At 38.3% G+C, this 22,145-nt stretch overlaps 1 protein-coding gene across 1 annotated transcript in view; it reads right to left on the bottom strand.

Moving 5' to 3' along the window:
* The window catches only part of hydin.S (HYDIN, axonemal central pair apparatus protein S homeolog), a 117,237-nt gene extending 96,715 nt beyond the window's left edge, over nucleotides 1-20,522 (bottom strand). The window contains exons 1-7 of the mRNA XM_018260632.1: nucleotides 20,131-20,522; nucleotides 10,777-10,933; nucleotides 9,927-10,052; nucleotides 9,380-9,499; nucleotides 6,308-6,442; nucleotides 2,264-2,463; nucleotides 273-397 (exon numbers count right to left, since the gene is read on the bottom strand). Coding sequence (XP_018116121.1) covers nucleotides 273-397; nucleotides 2,264-2,463; nucleotides 6,308-6,442; nucleotides 9,380-9,499; nucleotides 9,927-10,052; nucleotides 10,777-10,911 — 841 coding nt within the window. The 5' untranslated portion in view covers nucleotides 10,912-10,933; nucleotides 20,131-20,522. The remainder of the gene's footprint in view (nucleotides 1-272; nucleotides 398-2,263; nucleotides 2,464-6,307; nucleotides 6,443-9,379; nucleotides 9,500-9,926; nucleotides 10,053-10,776; nucleotides 10,934-20,130) is intronic.
* Between the last annotated feature and the right edge of the window lie 1,623 nt (nucleotides 20,523-22,145).

Raw genomic sequence — 22,145 nt, 5'->3', positions numbered from 1 at the left:
CATTTCCCTCATTTCTGTGGTCCCACTAATATATAATGCACAACACATTTCCATGATTTTATATTTCCTGGATTTTTTCTTGTCAACTGAAAAATGTAAAATTGGGGTTCTACTGTAGAACACTTGCCTTTAAATGCTGAACAGCATGCAAAAGAAGGGCACAGATTGATGTACTGTATAGCCTGCGCTTAGTACATGCTCTAAATTCTGCAACAAAGATGGAATTCTCCGATAAAAACTATGCATTTTGTATCTTGCTAGCAAGCAATTACCTGTGTCATAATGAATTATCATATCCTGTGCATGGTCACCAACCTCCAGGGGCAAAAACTCGACTATAACTTGCGTACTTTCACCAACTGCCAAAGTCCCAGACAAAGGACTAACAATGAAGGGACTAAAAGAAAAATGGTCAATAAAACATGATGAAAAACATATCCTACTCACTTCATCCAATCCTGTTATTCTAAACACACACAAATGCTTGATTGGCTGGCACCAGGAAGTCCAAGTCTTGTGAAATTCTTGAGAAATGGTTCTCAGGCCAAAAAAATAACAAAAAGGTGGTATAAAGGTAATACCTTTATTGGCTGACTAAGATAATCGTAGCAAACTTTCAGAACATTGTAGTTCCTTTTTCAAACTGGATACATTCAGCCTGAAAAAGGAACTAAAATATTCTGGAAGCTTGCTATGATTACCTTAGTTAGATAATAAAGGTATCACCTTTATACCACCTTTTTACTATTTTTTGCCCTTAAATCCCTTTACCTGGGTTACTAGTTCTCACTGACACTATTTAGGTACTTTAATTACATGTATGCAACCTATTTGTTTACATTTCTCAATTAATTTTAAATTGAATCTGTGCTCAACGTACTTTAACAGCTCCAGCCTAAGGCCGACTGGACCTGTGGGGGCTCCTCCCCAGCGCAGCATGGAGGAAAATTCTCTCAAAGATTAGCCATTCAAGAATATAATAGGGTGTGTGGTGAACGTTAAACCTTCCTACAGTCATAAATGAGAACTGAAAAGTTCTCACTATTTTCTGAAAACTACTCTGACTAAATCTGAAGTTTTCCCTCATTTTTCAATACATTTTTCTGAAAATGTGTTGTGCGGGAAAAAAAATCTATAATATTATGAAAAAAATCTGAATTGTGGGACTTTTTCGGATCTGACACATAAAAACCATGAAATCTTTGGATTATTGAATGAAACCCAGTGCAGATTAGGATATAAACGGTAGGGATGCATCAATCCAGTATTCGGTTCGGGATTCGGCAAAGATTCTGTCTTTTTCAGCAGGATTCGTATTCGGCCAAATCCTTCTGCTGGGCCGAACTGAATCCAAATCCTAAATGCATGTGCAAATTAGTGGCAGGGAGGGAAATCTCATGACTTTTTGACACAAAACAAGGAAGTAAAAAATGTTTTCCTCTTCCCACCCCTAATTTGCATATGCAAACTAGGTTTTTGGATTGGGTTCAGTATTCGGCCGAATCTTTCATGAAGGATTTGGTGGTTCGGCTGAATCCAAAATAGTGGATTTGTGCATCCCTAATAAACGGGACATCTGCCATTGACTTCTACATGAACTCCACAGGTCTGAGTTGAAGTATATAAAGGGGAAAATGATCATAAAAGAAGGAAAAGCACAGTTAAATTGTAAAGCAAGGCTGACGGTACACAAAGGGATTCAACGCCAAGTTAAATGTTTGCTACCATTGGCAATAAATGTTTAAAAAAAGACTTTCAAACAATCACCTCCAAATGCTTTCCCGCTGCCGATAATGGTGGTAAAATATATGTGGTGCTTTGTTTTAAAGTCACCCGAAGCTGCTTCAAGAAAAAACTTTGGGTGACTTGATGGCCCGAGACAGGTCAATCGAGTTTGAGCAATTGGAACACTTTTTTAGAAGGCTGCAGGCTGGACGCTACCCACAGCCCTCCCTGCCCGCAAAGTTATCATGCCCCTTTTCCTTCTCCAGCAGTCTATCATTACTCAATTATATAGTTGTGCCTGCCCCTTCCCAGTGGTGTCAGATATCACTTGCAAGGTTGTTTTTGGTCCAAGTCCAGATTTTTTTTCTTGATCCATTCTGATCACTAGTAATGCAAAATTTATAACTCCACGTTTTTTGTTACAAAATCAACAGCAATTAAATTATTTGTGCTTTTTTTTCTTCAAAGTGTACATAAGTAAACATGCTGACTAAGAAATAACTGTAATCTTTCCTCCTTGTTATCCCCACTACTGTACCATTGAGTGAAGAGCTGAAATCTTGCCTCACGATTTCCAATGTTCCGAACCAAAAGTGTTTTCTGGGAGTTGTACTTGACTGGACAAAGCAGAAAATTTAGTTGGTCTGGAAAGTCCAGCAATGCACGTGCTCCAACAGCGCGAACAGGAACAACAAATTTCTCTCGTTCTGTGACACAAACAAGTTCATGGAAATAGTCCTAAGGAATAATAAAAATATGTAGGTTAGAAAACAGAAATGATGCTTATGATACAATCAGTCCTAAATATTATATTATACATTTAAAGGAATTGTTCAATGTAAAAATGGTAATCCAAGGTAAGGTAAATGAAATTGATAGGCTGTGCAAAATAAAAAAATGCTTTCAATATAGTGCCAAAAATATAATCTATAAAAGCGAGTAAATGGATGTCTAAAATAATAGCTAGAACACTACTTCCTCCTTTGCACTCATAACACTTAAAAGAAAGCCATATGGGAATCTGACCTGCATGCTATCTGCTCACTCCAGACTTTAGAGAGATTTTTTCATTTCACACAGCCATCTATTTTTACACTAAACTGTTTCTTTAAGGGAACACAAACTCCACATAGTATCTAAAAGAAAGATGCGGTAAGTTCTTTTGTTTATTTATTACGGCTGTATACTGATTTTATAGTGGTATCTACCATCCAAGCTCATGGAGCTATGCAATGTTTCTGGCCCAGTGACTCCTTATTTTCTTTAAGGAGTCCTCTTTTTAATTGTGACTGTTCCCCAGCTCAGTTCTGCAGGACTGGGCTATATATTTGAAATTAAATATACATATATATCCTGATGTATATATATTAACTGTGCAAGCTTGTTATTGAGAGATTAATAAAATAACATTGAATGTAAGAAAGACATGTTGCTTATTGTAGAAGAATTTAATAATACAAGGTAACCAACCAAATGTGATTTAGGGCACAAAACAGACTGCAAAGATAAGTACATAGTAGAACCCAATGATATAGAACAGGACATGCACCACTTGCTGAGCTAGTCTATAATAAGCCTGCATACTCTCTGAATTTAGCAAGTTATGGCCACCTCCTTTGGCTTCTCTTGCCAAATAAAGCACAGTTCTACCTATGCCCCTAGAAAGCTGTTTCATGAATACTTGGCCAGAGTGAGCACTAATGTGATATTCTGATTTCCTTTAAAGGAGAAGGAAAGACATGTTATACTTGGGGGTGCCAACAGTTAGGCACTCCCAAGTGATTGTATTTACTTACCTCAAACCTGGGGCCGTGCTCCTATCGGAAGAAAACTGCACTGGCCCGGGGTTATTCCAGCGAGCACCACAGATCGATCATCTTCCTGCTTCTTCTTTCTTCAAATTTCCAAGGGCAGAAGCATGTGCAGTAGAACTAAATAGCCTAACTTTTGGCACCCCAAGTAAAAAATTCCTTTCCTTTTCCTCTAAGGAGTAAGCAACATAACAGCTTCCATGCAAAATACCATACTCCTGAAAGCTTTATCTGACCATACTTGTAAAAATAGTATACAGGTATGGCATCCAGAAAGTTCCTAATTATAGAAGACCATCTTCCACAGAGTCCATTTTCATGAACAACGCTTTTTAAACTGATCACACTGGCACACAGAGAACGAGTCCCCTTCGTTTTTTCACAGAAAGCAATAGGGCAGCAAGCTTATATAATTTATGCATTTTAATGTACGTGTCAAGTATAATATTAGTATATAGTAAGAGTATATTGTAAAAGTGGCTTCCTAGTTCCATCACCTTCTCTGTTTTTCAGTATACACCAACTGCATCACCTTAATGGTTAATAGTTTCTATTCCAGTTTATGACAGTTTATATTCGAGCCTGTGTATGACTGCTTTAGAAACAGAGAAATACAGGAGGGACCTAGAAGCACATGGGAATACCTGTTTTGCTCCCACTTCAGAGTTTTAAGCTGATGCAATGTGAGATCAGTGCTGCCCAATAAAAGCATTACAAACACAATAGGGACTTATTCCCCTAAAACAGGTAAACAGTCTGGGGGCATATACTCGCCTATGTACTTTGTGCCTCAATATATTAATATCAAAATATTGTGTCAGAAAAAGACCCTGGATTCTCACAGCTGGCTGTTTCTACAGGTCTACTATCTTATATGAGACGTATATAATAAACTTCAGTGGAGTCCAACTCCAAAGTTAAAATGCACTGGCTGATAGACAGAGCTACCTGCACCAGATATCTATTTTTATTAAAGGACACCTGGCATTCCAGTTGGGGGAAAAAAAATTTTAAACTACTCCATGTGAGCACTAGGCCCCCCCCCCGCACCAGGAGAGAGCTTCCATGCTTAGTGATGCGCATAATAAGCTCTTCATCCAGCGCACTCATTATGCACATGGGTATGATGTTTTAACGAATGAAAGCAATGGCACTATTCACTATTCTCTGGTGGAAGGAAAGAACTTTGGGGTGACGGGCACACTTTAAGCAAAAATAGGAAATGCCTAGCCCTATACTGTGCACTGTAGCATACACATCTAAAACAAAGGGGTGGTATTTCAGAACACAGCAGCAGAGAATTCAATTAAAATGTTATCATTAAGTTGATGATTTAAAATTCTATAGTAGTAGTAGAAAACTATATTAGTAAAAACTATAGTCATCTTTCTGGAGTAAAAACACAAGTTGTACCAGTGTAGGGCAACAGTCCATTATATTTTATTTACTTTTAAACAATTTCATTTATTTGTTGTTGCTGTTCTGTTACTGTTTAATCCAGGGGTCCCCAACCTTTTATACCTGTGAGCCACATTCTAATGTAAAAATAGTTGGGGAGCAATACAGACATGAAGTAAGTTCCCGGGGGTACCAAATAAGGGTTGTGATTGGATATTTGGTAGCCCCTATGTGGACTGGCAGCATATAGGATGCTCTGTTCAGCAGTACACCTGGTTTTTATGCAACCAAAACTTGCCTCCAAGCCAGGAATTAAAAAATAAGCACCTGCTTTAAGGCCACTGGGAGCAACACCCAAGGGGTTGGTGAGCAACATGTTGCTCACGAGCCATTGGTTGGGGATCACTGCTTTAATCCATACTGGCCCAGTAACAACCCACCCCATGGGTTTGCCAGAATCAGAAATATATCCACATTGGCCTGCTTACTTCTAAGGTGCATAAAGAAACAAAAAGGTTATGGGCACTCAAGGAATCCACAAGGGTGATAAAGTGAAAAAAAAATTCAAATATTTAAGAACACTAAAAATGCAGCAGCAAAGACCAGGCAATGTTTCGCCCCGTTTTGCAATTTCTCAAACCCTGATGAAAAGCAAAAGAAAGCCTGAAGTGTTGCCTGGTCTTTGACCTCAATAAACACATTTTTTTACCTAGCAAAAAAAAAGTGCAGCAGCGCATTTATTAGTATTATATAAATTCTTACCCTTAGCAAGTCTTTCAGCTACTGGAGAACCCACCCCAAAAGGATATCATATATTGGTTTGCCCTCTTAATAACTGAAAGACTTATTCACCTTTTTTAAAAAAAAATTAATGACATTGTGCATATGCTTTTTTTTTTTGTTACATAAGAATATCATAATTAGAAAGGTGTCGTCTATTTTGGACCACTAGATGGAAATCTTCAGCTAAAGGCAATGCCACAACAGAGTTAAGTAATAAGACACCTCACACTCATTTGAATAAATAATGTTTTTTGCACACAATAAGCTATAACTCATACTCTAATGGAAGATAAACAATCTTAAAACCTTAAAACAACAATGAACAAAATGTATATTATTCACATGAAACTAAAGAATCCTCCCTGAATATACTAACCTTCATTAATAAATATATTAATTGTAAAAGAAAAAAGGCTAATCATTTTTATTATGTGTTGAAAACAATATACTCATTCTTACTACATTGTAGTAAGGTATTTATAGTTCTATTTTATTAGACATGAATAAGTTGTGATATTAGAATTCATCTCCTATAACAGCACAGCAAACCATAAGGGACTTCTGGTCATCTAGCAAGAATGTTACATTACCTTGTTCTCCTCAGGAGTGAAAAGAATACGAAATATAGATGGCATGCCTGGAGCAACTTTGTTACACACATCATTGGGACTGATGATCTGAAAGTAGGGTGAATTCTCTTGAATGACTTTCACCAGCCGAGGCACCTAGAAAAACACAGGTGAAACTGAAACTCAAAAAAAAAACTCATAATAAAATACAAGAAGAAAAATTTTAATAAGGCAATTAATATATGACATTATGAAAATATATACTGAACATTACAACAGTAGCTATGGGAAGTAATTGGAAACAGCTTTATTTATGGAAAAATATGTACAGGCATACAAGAAAATGCATAGGCTGGTTTTACTTCCAATAAGGATTAATTACATCTTTATTTGGATCAAGTATAAGATACTGTTTTTATTATTTTATTATTACAGAGAAAAATGTAATAATTTTTAAAAATGGTTGGTTATTTTGATAAAACGGAGTCTATGGGAGATGGCCTTTCTATAATTCAGAGGTTTCCAGATAATGGATCCTATACCTGTATATATAACGTAATTGTTGAGAAATAGTTGCCGGCTTTTTTGGGCTGACCTAATCATTTGACAAACTGGAGATTGCATTTGTAATTATTATTCCCCTCTTTAATAACAGCTTAAAAGAGTCACTATAACATCCACATAAGATCATACTGAAGATTTCACCATAAATTCTAGGGGGCCCGTTTACTAACTATAATTTTTTTCCCACAAACCTAGAGCTCTAAATTTTTTAAATTTATTAAGTGAAACAACCACTTAACCTTTAATACCAAACATTGCAAGTAAAAGTTGTCAAGGTGCTATAGAAGTCAGTGGAAACTGTGCTGATCTTATTGGACTGCTTTTAATCAAACTGGACTTTTAGAGGTTTTCCTATTTTTTTCTCTAGGAATTGTCCAAAAAAACAAATTTTTAGATGTTTTTGAGGTAATCGTATTTTTTAGCACATCGCTCAGCACTTTTTATATTCTGGTCTTTTAATAAATTCAATGACATTTGTGGTTTTAGAATTTGTGACTTTATTCCTGGTTTCCAAAACCTCTAAAACCACTCAAATGTGACCTTTAATAAATAAGTATCAAAATCTAGTTATGCAAGAGCAAGTGTTTAATTTGCCAGCAATATATAAGAGCATAAAAATTTCACACATAGCAATATTTTTACCATTTATTAAAACAATTTCTGAGATTTAGGAAGTTTAGGAACAAACTGACAAATGTATTAAACCCATTACCTACTGTATATCACTTTGTAAGAAAGGATAGAACTGATTCAAATAGTTGAATGAAATTGTATTCTATGAAGTGAATGTGGTCAGTGTTGCTCAGTAGTATCACCTATCCTTGCTGCCCAGTGCATATCCCATGCAGGATGGGAAAAGTTTTACTCTCAAAGCCTGATATTCTGTCTATATTATATCTGCCCTTAATCACAAAAGCAAATAAACAAAACAATTGTTGAGATTAACTTGCCCAACAACTAGTTTCCCAGCTCTACTGATCTGCATTGAAAAGTGCACTTTTCACTTGTGTGCAAGCACACATTGCAGAGCGGAGGTTGGCCCAAAAAAACGCCTGATTTTGTGTTTTCGGGTCACTCCACTCTGTGTGCCTACGCACAAAATAAAATTAATCTGTAAACAAAAAAAATATTGCATTCAGTTGGCCATAACTTTGAAGGTTTGGGTTCAATTCAGCAAAGTCTAAAGTACATTTCTATTCTGAAGTTAGAACATTTAGGTGGAGGCATAGCGTATTACAGGATCGTGTCTTGTATTTTGTACATGGGCATGTGGTGCTATAGTTTCGCCACCAACTTTCTCAGACTTAAGCTCAGTTTAGTGACTACATGCTGCTCTCTTCGTGTCTGACCTATGGTTATATCTTCCCATGAGAACTACTCATATTGTAACCTCTTAATTCTTAACTCCAGTGGAAGTGGAAAGCTAAGTCTGTTCCAGTGGAAAAGTAAATGCATGTATAACTACTAAGGCACCCTTATATGTAATTGGCTAGTATGATGCCCCTTTATTAATAAGTATTCAATGCAGGAATGTAGGTTGGACATCTTCTGTGTAAAATGTTAGAAACAGAGGCTGCAGCTGTATATTGCTGGCTTCCATGCAGAGGTGCTAATCTCATTATGTTCTTGACTTCTCAAGATAATAATGTCATAATAGGATTTGAAGGATCATTCCCTCGCTGGGTTCTTTACAAACAGGCAATTCAGAACAAGATTCCTATTGAATTGTTTGTAAGACATGTGGCCAAAAACAATCTGACAAAACTCCTAATACAAAGGGGCAGATTTATCATAGTGTAAATTTCTCACCAAAGAAAAACTCACTCATTTTCTATTCATCCCTATGGGATTTTTTAAAGCCTATTTATCAAATGGTAAACTCCATGGATAAATACGATTCTAAAAATCCCAAAGTAATAAATAGAACATGGGTGTGTTTTTCTGTGGTGAGCTCACACATTTTGATGTGCCCCAAAGTCTTGAATTTAAGAGATGCTGCAGACTAATCAGTGTGGAAGTCATCATGCAATTTTATTAGTTATTCAGACAGGGGGAGGGTATCTCTAGGTTTCAGTAATGGAAATATAACACAGCCCCCTTTTTACATGAGTTGGGCTAATGTATAAAATGTGCATAAAGAAAACACTGTTTTGTGCCATTTTCAGTATCTTCAGATCTTCTTTTCCTTTGGCAATCTTTGGAGCTTTCCAGCGCATGTGCAGTAGGCACAAATACTAGACTAGCCCCAACTGCGCATGTGCAAAAAACTCTAAGTTGCCACTCACTTCCGCAAGGAAAACTCAATAAATGTGAGTTTTTTGAGTAGCAATTCACAGAATTGGAAGTGAAACTCAATTCTTTCGAGTTTTTTGTTTTAATCTGATTTTTTAGACCTGAAATATTAGTAAATAAGGCAAAATTGTGGATGGGAGTTGAGTTTGTTTCTTGTAAAATATGAGAAAAATCGGCTTTAATAAATAATCCCACTAGTGTTCTGGCCTACTTCAGAAATAAGCAAATGTGCCTCACCTTATCATTGTTCCTTAGAATCAGTGGCACCTCATATGTCTCACAGGCTGTATAGTTTTGGAAGACAATCTCTGAAGGAAAAGGCTGAAAAAGAGCTTGGTCCAAGTCCACTGTGGAAAACTAAAAAGATTTTGAAAATTATAAAAATGTAGTTAGCATACAAGTGTTTATCTGAGCTAATTTCTGTGTAAAACAGCATAAACACTTTTTAAAAAAATTGCACCAGAATGTGAATAGACGCAAGTTTTAGAAGAACCATTATTGACAAAATTAATAAATGATCATCCTTAAAATTATGTTAAATGGGTAGTTTGCCCTTAAATAAACTATTAGTATTTTAGTATTTATACTTTAATATCGTTTTCTTTTTTCATTTTATTTAGCAGCTGAAAATCTCAGCAGCTATCTGGTTGCTAGTTACAATTTACCCTAGAAATAAGACAAGGTTGTTTGAAATATAAGTAGAAATATAAGTAGGAGAGGGCCTGACAATAAATAATAGTAAAAAATACAAAGTAAAAATAAAATTGTGTGTAAACTAAGTCACCTTTTGGTAAGTGGTTTCACTCATGTCAAGCAACTGAATGATCTTTGGAGGGTGCATTTCCCGAGTGTTGGCCAGCCTTTCCTCTGTAGACAGTGACATTTCCTTGAGAAATGCTGAGGGAGTCAGCTGTAATAGGAATAGATCCGTTTATCAGTTTTTGACAACCATTTGCAATACATCTGTTTTCTTGCTAATATGAGCAGTACGTACTTAAGATTAATTAACATTTCATTATTATTATGAATGCAATGATAAAGAGGTATTTACCAGTTAACTTCTGCAACACATCTGTAAAGGGTAAGAGTCCATTTTGCAAAAACATCTGTCTGAATTTTTTTCGTTCTTTATAATTCTAGTTAGTAGCTGCATATCTAACCTTCCCTTATCAAACTCGTCCTTTTTTCATTTGCATATATTAATTATTTAGACATTATCTCTTATTTATATTGTAGCAACATGTTTAGTGAGCATTTTACAGACATCAGTGTTCATTCATATTATTTCTTGCACCAGTGGAGCTTACAACATAAGTCCCTTTCATATTCACACAACTGACACACACACTAGGGCCAGTTTTATCAGGCACTCACTAACCTTCCCATAAGGTTTTGGATTGTGTCCTGTAAGAAAACCTATGCAGGCAAAGGGAGAGGAAACAAACTCCTAACAGATAGTGCCCAAGTTAAAATCAAATGTAGGACACTTGCTCTGTAAGGTAGAAGTGCCTATAAACTCATTTAATAGGCACAGCTGATTTCTGTTAGCACATCACTTGGTTTACATAACTCAGGCTCTAGGCATCTCTAATATATCTAAAGAAAAATGCCTTGAGTTATTTTACAACAATTACCGTTAGGGAAGGTTGTTCATCTCTGATGAGTTTGGGGTTACGTGGAGCCACCACTTTGCTTTGGAATCTGCTGGACATTTTAAAAGGCAACTCCTGAACTGATTTTGGGGTCCCTTGAAGTTTGCTGGTTGGCATGACTGCTTCTTTTGGTAAACATCTGCAATTAAAAAAAAATACTTTAAAACAGGAACACAAAGATGCTTATTTACTAATCCCATAGATGCAATTCAAGGATCACTTGGGCAAAGTTTCACCCATTAGGATTAGGGTCAATCCTCCTATACAATTCTTGGCCCAAAGAATTTTGTGGTGCAGGCTGCATTCTTCTAACACTCAATATATGAACACCCCGTTACCAAGCATTTAGGATCCAACCTGCTAACCCTTTTTGTGACATATACCCTATGACTTCAGGCTACTGCTTGTAAATTGTAAAATACATTTTTAATGCCTATTACAAATTGGTGTGTGCTTAGATATTCTCTTTCACTTCCCTCAGAGTCTCTAGTGTGTAGAAGTCTGATGAAAAATATACTAGCAGTAAGAAAGAGCCTTTCCTCGAGGCAGCACCTCCCCAGGGATGTAGGAATCCCAAGGCAAAACATCTTTTGCAAAACAGATCTTAGAAACAGCTACTGTAGCACAGTTCAAACAAGAACAATTAGTGATTTACTTTATATAAGCATGATATCAATTGAGCATATTCCTTTGCTGCCCAAGAAAGTTTACCTCACACACTTTTTAGGTTTTTCTCTTTCACTCCTCAAATTAAATTGGCATGCTAATTTCTGGTTACTCTTGGTAAGCAGAGATATAATGCTGATAAAAGGAACATTATACAAAATGGTTATGTGATGTCCAGTGATCCAACTTCTGAAAAGTCTTTTTCAGCTGGGATAAATTCTAGAACATATAGACATCAATGTTGCTATTCTATACTAGATGGTTTATTTCTGGCTGGTAAAAACTATGTTTGATGCCAATGTTGTCAATTGGGCAAAAAGATAAAAAATATAGGAAGCCACTATTTTTTTTCTAGAAAAGATCTTAACCCTACCAATATAGAGGACAGTTTAATAATCTGCCTAGTGGGAGCATTATCAATATAGAGAATTTAAGATTAGCAATGAATATTAGAAAGATTATTAAATTAGCAAAAGTATAGAAATCCTAAGATTTACATGTAATTGTAGGTAGGTTAGGGTAAGCATGTATTTTTTCTAGGCAAAATTGTTTAGTTTTAGCAGCCATGAATGGAGCAAAGAAGATGCAAACATATATTGAATAATGTATCCCCTTCTGTCCAGAGCTGAGTGCTTTGATATAGCTCATAGAACTCCGAGGTGACTTCTTATATTTATATATTTTAAAACAGGGGGTTCATTATTTTTTACAATACACACATTTCAGGGAATCATGTCAAAAAATAATATTACTAAGAACCAATTACAGCTCACTAAGCACTGTTTATAAGGATCTAATTTACAGAATGTTCATTTTTTATTGTGGATTGTAATAAACTAATAAATTAAGTTATTTGGGAGACTGGGATATATTCAGAAACCTTGCCAAGCAGTGAGAAAATACTCAGAAAAGACATTAGATATCAGCCATTACAATAAATATACCCCAGTGTCATTATATTCCTGGAAGTTGATGGTTAAGAATGCATCCCACTCCCTCATTTATTCTACGGCCTGGATCATATATATATTCAGATCCAAGATATCTTCTAGACTAAATTCCTATATCAGGTTGATTTTAACATTCCCATCTCATATTATCCATCTCTGTAACACAGATTGTTCTAAACAGAGAAACATTAATCCACTCTTATTTGCAGATTAGACAGAAGCATCCTGAGAGGCAGATTAGTGGAGATTTTAACCGTGACCCCACAGTCAGAATACATAAAAGGAAAAAAAACCCTAATATATGGGTTAGTAAATTGCACACAGTTGGAAAAAGCAGTTTGCTCCTTTGCAACAGGTTACTTTTTTTAAAACATTTTACCTTCAGTTTGATTGCACTTTTATTATCTTTGACACCAAGGAAATTTTCTGTCTTGGGTTCACAAATGACAAATATCTTACCAAAATTAACTGTGAAAAATGCAAAACCAGCAAAAGGTAGATAATGCATGTTTGACATTTTAATAGGCAAATATTGTTTAGCTTATTATTTAAATAAATCCTGCTTTGATAAGTACAGTTAAAGCAATCCACAACATGCGGTAGTAACCAATGCTATAATTATGGATAGAACCGAAACCGAACCGAACCAGTATTAAATGTATGTTTACAAATGCAAGAAGTCTGACTGGTAAAATGGGAGAGCTGGAGCTGCTGGTGATGGAAGGAAAATATGATGTGATTGGTGTGGCCGAAACATGGCTGAATGAGTCGCATGACTGGGCAGTAAATATCAGTGGCTATACTTTGTTTCGGAGGGACAGAGGCAATAGAAAAGGAGGAGGGGTATGTCTGTATGTTAGGCAGGCTTTAAAAGCTCATATAAAGGAGGAGGTTGTGTTAGAAAATGAGGGCCCAGAAGTCGTATGGGTGGAGTTCTTCACCAATTGTAAAGAATCCAGCAAATTAATTGTAGGAGTATGCTATAGACCCCCTAATGTAAGTGAGGAGGAAGAGACAAAGCTCCTAATGCAAATAGAAAAGGCTGCTAGTTTAGGTAAAGTAATGATAATGGGGGATTTTAATTACCCAGATATTGACTGGAGCAACGGTACTGCTAGATCAGTTAATGGAAACAAGTTTATAAACTTATTGCACGACAATTTTTTAGCACAGGTTGTTGAGGAGCCTACCAGAAAAAATGCTATTCTTGATTTAGTGATCTCAAATGACCCAGAACTTATAGCAAATGTGCAAGTCATTGAACCCCTGGGTAATAGTGACCATAATGTTATATCTTTTAATGTCTGGTGCAAAAAACAAAAATATACTGGGGCAACAAAAACCATGAATTTTGCCAAAGCTAATTTTAGTGCCTTGAGGGCTGCCCTACAGAGCATTGATTGGGGCATTAGGTTTTCAGCTAAAAACACAGAACAGAAATGGTTGTCCTTTAAAATGATATTAAATCATTACTGTTCTCAATTTATTCCCTTAAGAACTAAACATAGAAGCTCTAAGAATCATCCTGTGTGGCTTAATACAGAGGTAAAGATGTTAATGGGAAAGAAGAGAAAGGCATTTAAAAACTACAAATCTGTAGGGACAGAAGCTGCATTTAATGAATATAAACACTGTAATAAATGTTGTAAATCAGCAATCCGGAAGGCTAAGAAAAGAAATGAAGAGTTAATTGCAGTGGAGGTGAAAACTAACCCTAAAAAGTTTTTTAAATATATTAATAGTAAAAAGATGCAGGTTGAGAGTGTTGCTCCATTAAATAATGGTACCAGTATGGTTGTAACAGATACAGATAAGGCAAATGTGCTAAATCAGTTCTTTTCTTCAGTGTATACAATAGAGGAGTCTGGGTTCACAGGCTCACTTAATAACTGCACGAATGGTTCAGCTCAATCTAGTCAGTGGCTGACTCAGGATATGATTCAAAAAGCTTTAATACAAATTAATGTAAACAAGGCTCCAGGGCCTGATGGCATACACCCCCGGGTTCTAAGAGAGCTTAGTTCAGTTTTAGACCAGCCCTTATTTCTGATTTTCTCAGATTCACTGTCATCTGGTATGGTGCCTATGGATTGGAGAAAAGCTGATGTTATTCCAATATTTAAAAAGGGATTACGATCTCAGCCTGGCAATTATAGGCCAGTAAACTTGACATCTGTGGTGGGCAAATTATTTGAAGGCTTGTTAAGGGATCACATTCAAAATTTTGTCCTAATGAATGGCATTATGAGCAACAATCAGCATGGCTTTATGAAGGATAGGTCATGTCAGACGAATTTGATTGCATTTTATGATGTGGTAAGTAAGATTCTGGATAGTGGGGGGGCAGTAGAAGTCATTTGCACATGGATAGGAAACTGGCTACAGGATCGGGTACAGAGGGTGGTTGTTAATGGGACATTCTCTACTTGGAGTAAGGTTCTTAGTGGGGTCCCCCAGGGCTCAGTATTGGGTCCACTTTTATTTAACTTGTTCATTAATGACTTAGGGGAGGGTGTTGTAAGTAATGTATCAGTGTTTGCAGATGACACAAAATTATCCAGCCCAATTAATTCCATCCAGGATGTGGCATCCTTGCAACAGGATCTTGACAAACTGGCAATCTGGGCAGCTAAGTGGCAAATGAGATTCAATGTTGATAAATGTAAAGTCATGCACCTGGGATGTAAAAATATCCAAGCCACTTATACCCTTAATGGGACTGCACTAGGCAAATCCATTATGGAAAAGGACCTTGGAGTCCTTGTAGATGATAAACTTGGCTGTAGCAAGCAATGCCAGTCAGCAGCATCAAGGGCAAATAAGGTCTTGAGCTGTATTAAAAGGGGCATAGAGTCACGGGAGGAGGGGGTCATTCTTCCACTGTATAGAGCACTTGTAAGGCCCCATCTAGAATATGCCGTACAGTTTTGGTCTCCATCACTCAAACAGGACATTATTGTATTAGAGAGGGTACAGAGAAGGGCAACTAAGCTGGTAAAAGGTATTGAAAATCTTAGCTATGAGGAAAGACTGGCCAAATTGGGGATGTTCACGCTGGAGAAGAGGCGCTTAAGGGGTGATATGATGACTATGTATAAATATATAAGGGGATCATATAACAATCTCTCTAATGCTTTATTTACCAGTAGGTCTTTCCAGCTGACACGAGGTCACCCATTCCGATTAGAAGAAAAGAGGTTCCGCCTAAATATTCGGAAGGGGTTTTTTACAGTGAGAGCTGTGAAGATGTGGAATTCTCTCCCTGAATCAGTTGTACTGGCTGATGCATTAGATAGCTTTAAGAAGGGGTTGGATGGCTTTTTAGCAAGTAAGGGAATACAGGGTTATGGGAAATAGCTCATAGTCCAAGTTGATCCAGGGACTAGTCCGATTGCCATTTTGGAGTCAGGAAGGAATTTTTCCCCCTCTAAGGCAAATTGGAGAGGCTTCAGATGGGTTTTTTGCCTTCCTCTGGATCAACTGGCAGATAGGTAGTTAATAAAAAAAAAGGTTGAACTCGATGGACATGTGTCTTTTTTCAACCTTACTTACTATGTTACTATGTTACTATGTTACTATGAAATAATAATGCGTAATAGCTGTTGGTATTGCTCCTCCACTGCCCAGCAATAGTTGGGGAGTGTTATGGTCTGTTCAAAGGCTTTTAAATAAAAAGCAGAGTACTATGTGTACTGCTTGTTTGGTTGTAGTCCAGGGGTAAGTGGCCACTGCGGGACGTACACATAGAAATACTACCCTGAATGACTTGCATGCAATGTTTAATGCACAAAAGAAAATATCTGCACTACATTTTCTCTATTAACAATTACTTTCATTCATATTATTTTTACAAAGCATGAACTAGATTTTATTAAAATGGACCTGTCACCCAGACATTAAACATGAAATCCAGTTTCTATTTTTTTATTATTTTTTATAAGGGTTCATAGCTGTTGTAAAAATCTCAGCTGTCTATCAAATATTGTCTGCCCCTCCTCTATGCCCTGGGCAAGGTACCCTGTTCATAGGAAGCTAGGAAGCATCCCCACTGTGAAATACTGCAGATTGTAAATAATATATAATTACTTAGAACCTATGATCTAAGGGACCTCCTTCTCCTGTCACTCATCCCATGTTCCCTTTAATATCTGAAATGGCATAAATATGATTTGTTCATCTCTCAGTCTGTACTGTTAGTGTACTATAATGTGTACAGGGCTGCTTACACAAGTAGCACTATAAAAATATAGGTTAGATAGAACAGTAGGCTTCATGCAAGCATACACAAAGCCATAAAATCCCTCTTAACTGACAAGCAGCAACACTAAATATAAAAAATGTGCAGAAGCAGAAATGTGTCTTTACAAGCTTAAAATGAATTAATGCATATTTTATTACGTAAGTGTGTAAGTGACCTACATGGCCCTAAATCCCATTATTACAAGCAATAGGGATGCACCGAATCCAGGATTCGGATCGGGATTCGGCCAGGATTCAGCTTTTTTCAGCAGGATTCGGATTTGGCCTATGAGCAGGGCCGGAACTAGGGGTAGGCAGAGTAGGCACATGCCTAGGGCGCAAAGGTGGAGGGGCGCCAGGCACGTACTTACTCCTACCCCTAGTCCGGTCCCTTCTCTGCCGACCGCCCATCTGTGCGAGTACGTGAACGTATGCATCGATTCACGCATGTGCAGAAGCGTCTATGCGCTGAAGCGTCTATGCACTGAAGCGTCTTTTCGCGCATGCGCAGAAGCGCGCAACTACCCGACGCAGCAGCCGGGCAGGCTGCCTAGGGCGCCTGCCCAGCTTGGCCCGGCTCTGCCTATGAGAAGGATGTTTTGTATGGGGATTTTGGCTATGAGAAGGAGATTTGATGTGGAGCAGATTCCTTAGCGTTTTCAATTTGGATGTAACATAGTTATATATTATTGTTGGTTTTGGAAAGTGTACACAACATCTTCAACACAATATCTAGTTATCTGTGAATGTAATTGCGCTAGAAAGAAGTATATGTCTGTGCTGGTCAGGAAAAATGCAACCCACACCTAACCCACATTTGAATGTTGCCCTAGTAGCCTCAAAGGAGTTTCTTGTTTTTTTAATTCCAGTCTTGGAGGCCCATTTTGGTTGCATAAAAAAACAGATGTACTACCAAAATAGAGCCTCCTTTATGGTGATAGTCCATGTAGAGGCTACCAAATCACAGCCCTTATTTGGCACCCTCTGGAACTTTTTTTCATGCTTGTGCTGCTCCTGAACTCTTTTTATATTTGAATGTGTCTCACAGGTATAAATACTAGAGACTGACTCTTTTCCAGCTAGATCTACTGTTCCCATAGTGCCATGCATGTTCTGTTATGCATAGACCTGTGAAGAAGCATGCAGTGCGTTGTGGGGATTAGAGTCTTGGCTGGAGGAGAGCTGGCTTCTGCTATACTGTTTTAAAATTCAGAAATGCGAAATACCATTTTTTTGGGTGGAGAGCCCCCCTTTTGATTCCATCAAAAACATAGTATAGAGTTGAGCACAGAGTGAAACATACTGACAGTACCTCCAGCAACATCATACTGTTTGGAACTACCAATGCAGTGTTTCTGTAGACAGTAAAAAGTAAGTCTAAAATCATTTTCCTAAACATTGAGTAAATCTAGGAAACTCAAGTAAAGTAAGACAATCTGTATGTATGTTAAACAATGAATATGCTACCCTAGGCCATATTTCTTAACATTTTGAAAATAGAAAGAGGGAAAAAAACATGTGCCGCGCGGTGAGATTTTTTTTGGCCATGCCCATGCCACATCCCCTAATTACCATGTCCATACAAAATTTGGCAGGTTATGAAAGTTTAAACACATTTCCGTGGTTTTTATGTGTTATTACAGTTTTGCTATTAAGGTGAATTGCCCTTTTAGCTGCAAATCTGTTTCACCAAGAGACCTACTTATCTTAAATTGTTACAAAAGTATCTATGTATCCATTCTGGGCTCTCTGCTAAAAGCCAATTAAGTTAGAAACTTTGTATCTTTTTCTGGCTGTTCAGTGCAGGAGATCAAAGAGAAAGTCAGGACATTTCAGTAACAATCCAGGACTGCGGGTTGACCTGTCAAAATTGGGACTTTCCCGTGAAAAATGGGACAGTTGGGAGGTATGCCCCGGGCTATAGCCTAGGGGCCAATCTAACTTTTTAATGATAGATTTTGCAAACCTCCCTGCTTCTGTCTATTGTTCCTGTGGCAACAGGACCAGCCCCAGGCAATCCCTGACACAAAAGGAAGGAGCTGTCTCTGTAACCTGACCCCCCCCCCTCCATTTTTGCAGGGCAGGGAGCGATTAGATTTATCCTGACCCCCCTCCTCTCTCAAACTTCCAGTGTCTGCTCCTCTGATAGTAAAGTGAGGGGCCAAAGTGACTGTCTCAATCCAATGCATTTGCCGTTCTGCCCCATACACAACAGGTAATAGATCTGTACTTTACATTAAAGGGCATTCCTTGACACAGCTGTAGTGATTGGCTCTTATGGCTGGCTCCTTCTGTCATGAATATTGGTGGTCTAAGTTTATGTCTTGAGAGCAGCAAAGGGCAGTGATCAGGGAAGGGAATTTATTCTCATTCATCACCTTTGTCTCTCCATTTTCCCTCAGCCTGCAGCTAGGGATGCCACCTGGCCGGTATTTTACTGGCCTGGCCAGTAAAAATGATGCTGGATTCCAATGTTATTAATAGGAAAAAACAGCAAGAATAGAGGAAGGCCGGGATTTTTTTCAAGAAAAGGTGGCAACCCTCCCTGCAGCTCCTACCCACATTTTCTCTCAAAGAAGGAACTTTTCAAGGCATCTCTTTTCTGTTTTCATTTGATGGATGGTTTTCCTGGGCCACTGGGTCATCACATACCTCCCAATCCTGTTTTCTGTGGGAAAGTCCTGATTTTGACAGCTCAGCCGATGGTCATGGATTGTTATTAAAATGTCCAGGGTTCTCTTTGATCTGCACTGATGCCAGAAATAGATACAACATTTCTGAATCTTAAATAAGAAGCTTTTTGGCAGAGAGCCCAGAATACTCAGCACCTGCACATAGATACATGAATTTCAGATAAGCAAGTCTCTTGACTGTGAGGCACAGCTCAAGGGTAAGTCCACACTGGGCGTTTTGGGGAGATTTGGTCGCCTGGCAACTAATCGCCTCGTCTTTGCGGCAACCAATGTCCCCAAACGCCTTCCTTCCCTCTGCGCCGGCTAAAATGAAAAAACACCGGCGCTAATCACACGCGGCGCTTCATTTTCCGAAGTTTCCTTCCTCTGCGTTTTTTTTCATTTCAGCGGTGCAGAGTGAGGGAAGGCGTTTGGGGAGATATATCCCATGTGTTGCTCTAAAGCACTTGTTGATACTAGCAACCAATAACCAATTTACAAAGCATAACTTGCTGCTCCTCAGCAGCCCCAAACTACATATCCCCTGACAGCTAATAAACAAGCAGTTCCCTATGACAAATCAATTTCTACCCACTGGCATAGCAGTACTAATAGCCCATATTATTTCATTTGCAAATGTCATTCATATGAATCCTACAATTGATCATACGTCATTATATGAAATGTGTTGCATGTTGTTATCCTATAACAAACCAACAGCAGCTGTAGAGTCAGAGTTTGAAACTCAAGCTATGTTTAGTCAGGATTATTTAACACTGAGGGCTGCTGTATTTGCTTGTTCTACTTACAAGCTTCTGTAGCTGCAGCTCTCTGTCCTCTCAGCTCCCCACTACAGCGGCTCCGTTCTCTCTTAACACATGCTCTGTATAAGCACTGACTGTATGGAAACCATGGTATACAATCATGTGTTGTGCGTACCCTGGTTACCTGAGCAACAGGTCTCCAGACTTTCCAATAAACCTTGCTCCAATTGGTTGCAGAGTTTTCTCCATGGCATTGAATGTAAATAACCAGAGCTGCAAACAATGAGTAAATCTGAAGAACTCAAGTAAAGTTAAACAGGGGCAGATTAATGAATAGGCTATAGCCTAGGGGGCCTATCTAACTTTTTAATGCTGGATCTTGCAAGCTTCCCCGCTTCTGTCTCTTGTTCCTGTGGCAACAGGACCAGCCCCCAGGCAATCCCTGTTTACTGACAGGAAGGAGCAGTCTCTGTAACCTGACCCCCTCCCTCCTTCTCTCTCAAACTTCCAGTGTCTGCTCCTCTGATAGTAAAGTGAGGGGCCAAAGTGACTGTCTCCAATCCACTGCATTATCCTTCAGCACCTTTGTCTCTCTATTTTCCCCGCAGCCTGCAGCTGCTCTTTTTACTCAAATTTTCTCAAAGGGTGGTGGCAGACAGGGAGATCAGTCGCCCAGGGACAAATCTATACTTATGCAGGCGACTAATCTCCCCAAAATGCCTTCCTGCCAGCAACAATACGAATCGCTTCGAATTTCCAAAGTCGCCGGAAGTTTCCTTGTGAGGCTTTCCAGGGAGATTAGTCGCAGCAGAAGCGAAGATTTTTCTCCCTGTCTGCCACCACCCTAAAAGAAGGAACTTTTCAAAGCATCTTTTTATGTGATGGATGGTTTTCCAGAAATTGATAAGATTAACAAGTATAATACCTGGAATTGACACACAGACATCACATACCCTCCAACTATTCTGTTTTCTGTGGGACAGTTGCAATTTTGTCAGCTCATCCCACAGTCACAGATTGTTGTTAAAAAGTCCAGAGTTCTTTTTGATCTCCTGCACTGTTGTCAGAAAAAGATACAAAGTTTCTGAAACTTAAAGGGATACTGTCATGGAAAAACATGTTTTTTCAAAATGCATCAGTTAATAGTGCTGCTCCAGCAGAATTCTGAACTGAAATCCATTTCTCAAAAGAGCAAACAGATTTTTTATTTTCAATTTTGAAATCTGACATGGGGCTAGACATTTTGTCAGTTTCCCAGCTGCCCCAGTCATATGATGTAATGTATCTATGTCATTCAAACTATGACATACCTTTTTTTTATGCAGGACAGTCCCGATTTTGACAGCTCAAACGGCAGTCCCGGATTGTTACTGAAATTCCAAACTTTCTCTTTGATCTCCTGCACCGAATGCCATAAAAATATAAAAGTTTCTAACTTATTTGGCTTTTGACAGAGAGCCCAAAATAATGGCAGGACTTTATGGGCGATTCCCCCGCGATCCGACGTGCTGAGCAAAGTCGCAGGCACCACGTCGGATGTGACGGAAATAAGGTGAATAATTCAATTTCGGATCGCGTCGCAGCGTTTATGCGACGTGACACTACTGTCGGATGCAGGCGCTGCACGCTGCATCAACAATGTGACACGATCCCACACTACCAATACTTACTTTATTTCCGTTGCATCCAACGTGACGCCTGCGATTTTGCGGATCGCGGTAGAATCGGCCATGTAGCGGCAGATTCACTTAGATACATTTGTTACGATTTAAGATAAGCAAAGAAACAATTGTAACTATTTAAGAAAAGCAGGTCTCTTGGGGAAACTGAGACTTGCAACTTAAAGGGCAATTCACCTTCATTAGCAAAACTGTTATAACATAAAACCTGACCCTAAACCAGCAGAAATGTGTTAAAACTTTCAATAACCTGCCAGATTTTGTAAAATGGACATGGTAGTTAGGAGGCGTGTCATAAAATGGGAGTGGTCAAATTGTTCCCCCCTCTTTCTATTTTCAAAATGTTGGGAGGTATGTTATGTGTTCCTACAGTGTTGCATT

This window comes from Xenopus laevis, chromosome 4S (assembly GCF_017654675.1).
Source record: "Xenopus laevis strain J_2021 chromosome 4S, Xenopus_laevis_v10.1, whole genome shotgun sequence".
NCBI lineage: Eukaryota > Metazoa > Chordata > Amphibia > Anura > Pipidae > Xenopus > Xenopus laevis.
The sequence above is the reverse complement of the archived record's forward strand: the minus strand, read 5'-3'. Positions and strand labels throughout refer to the sequence as shown.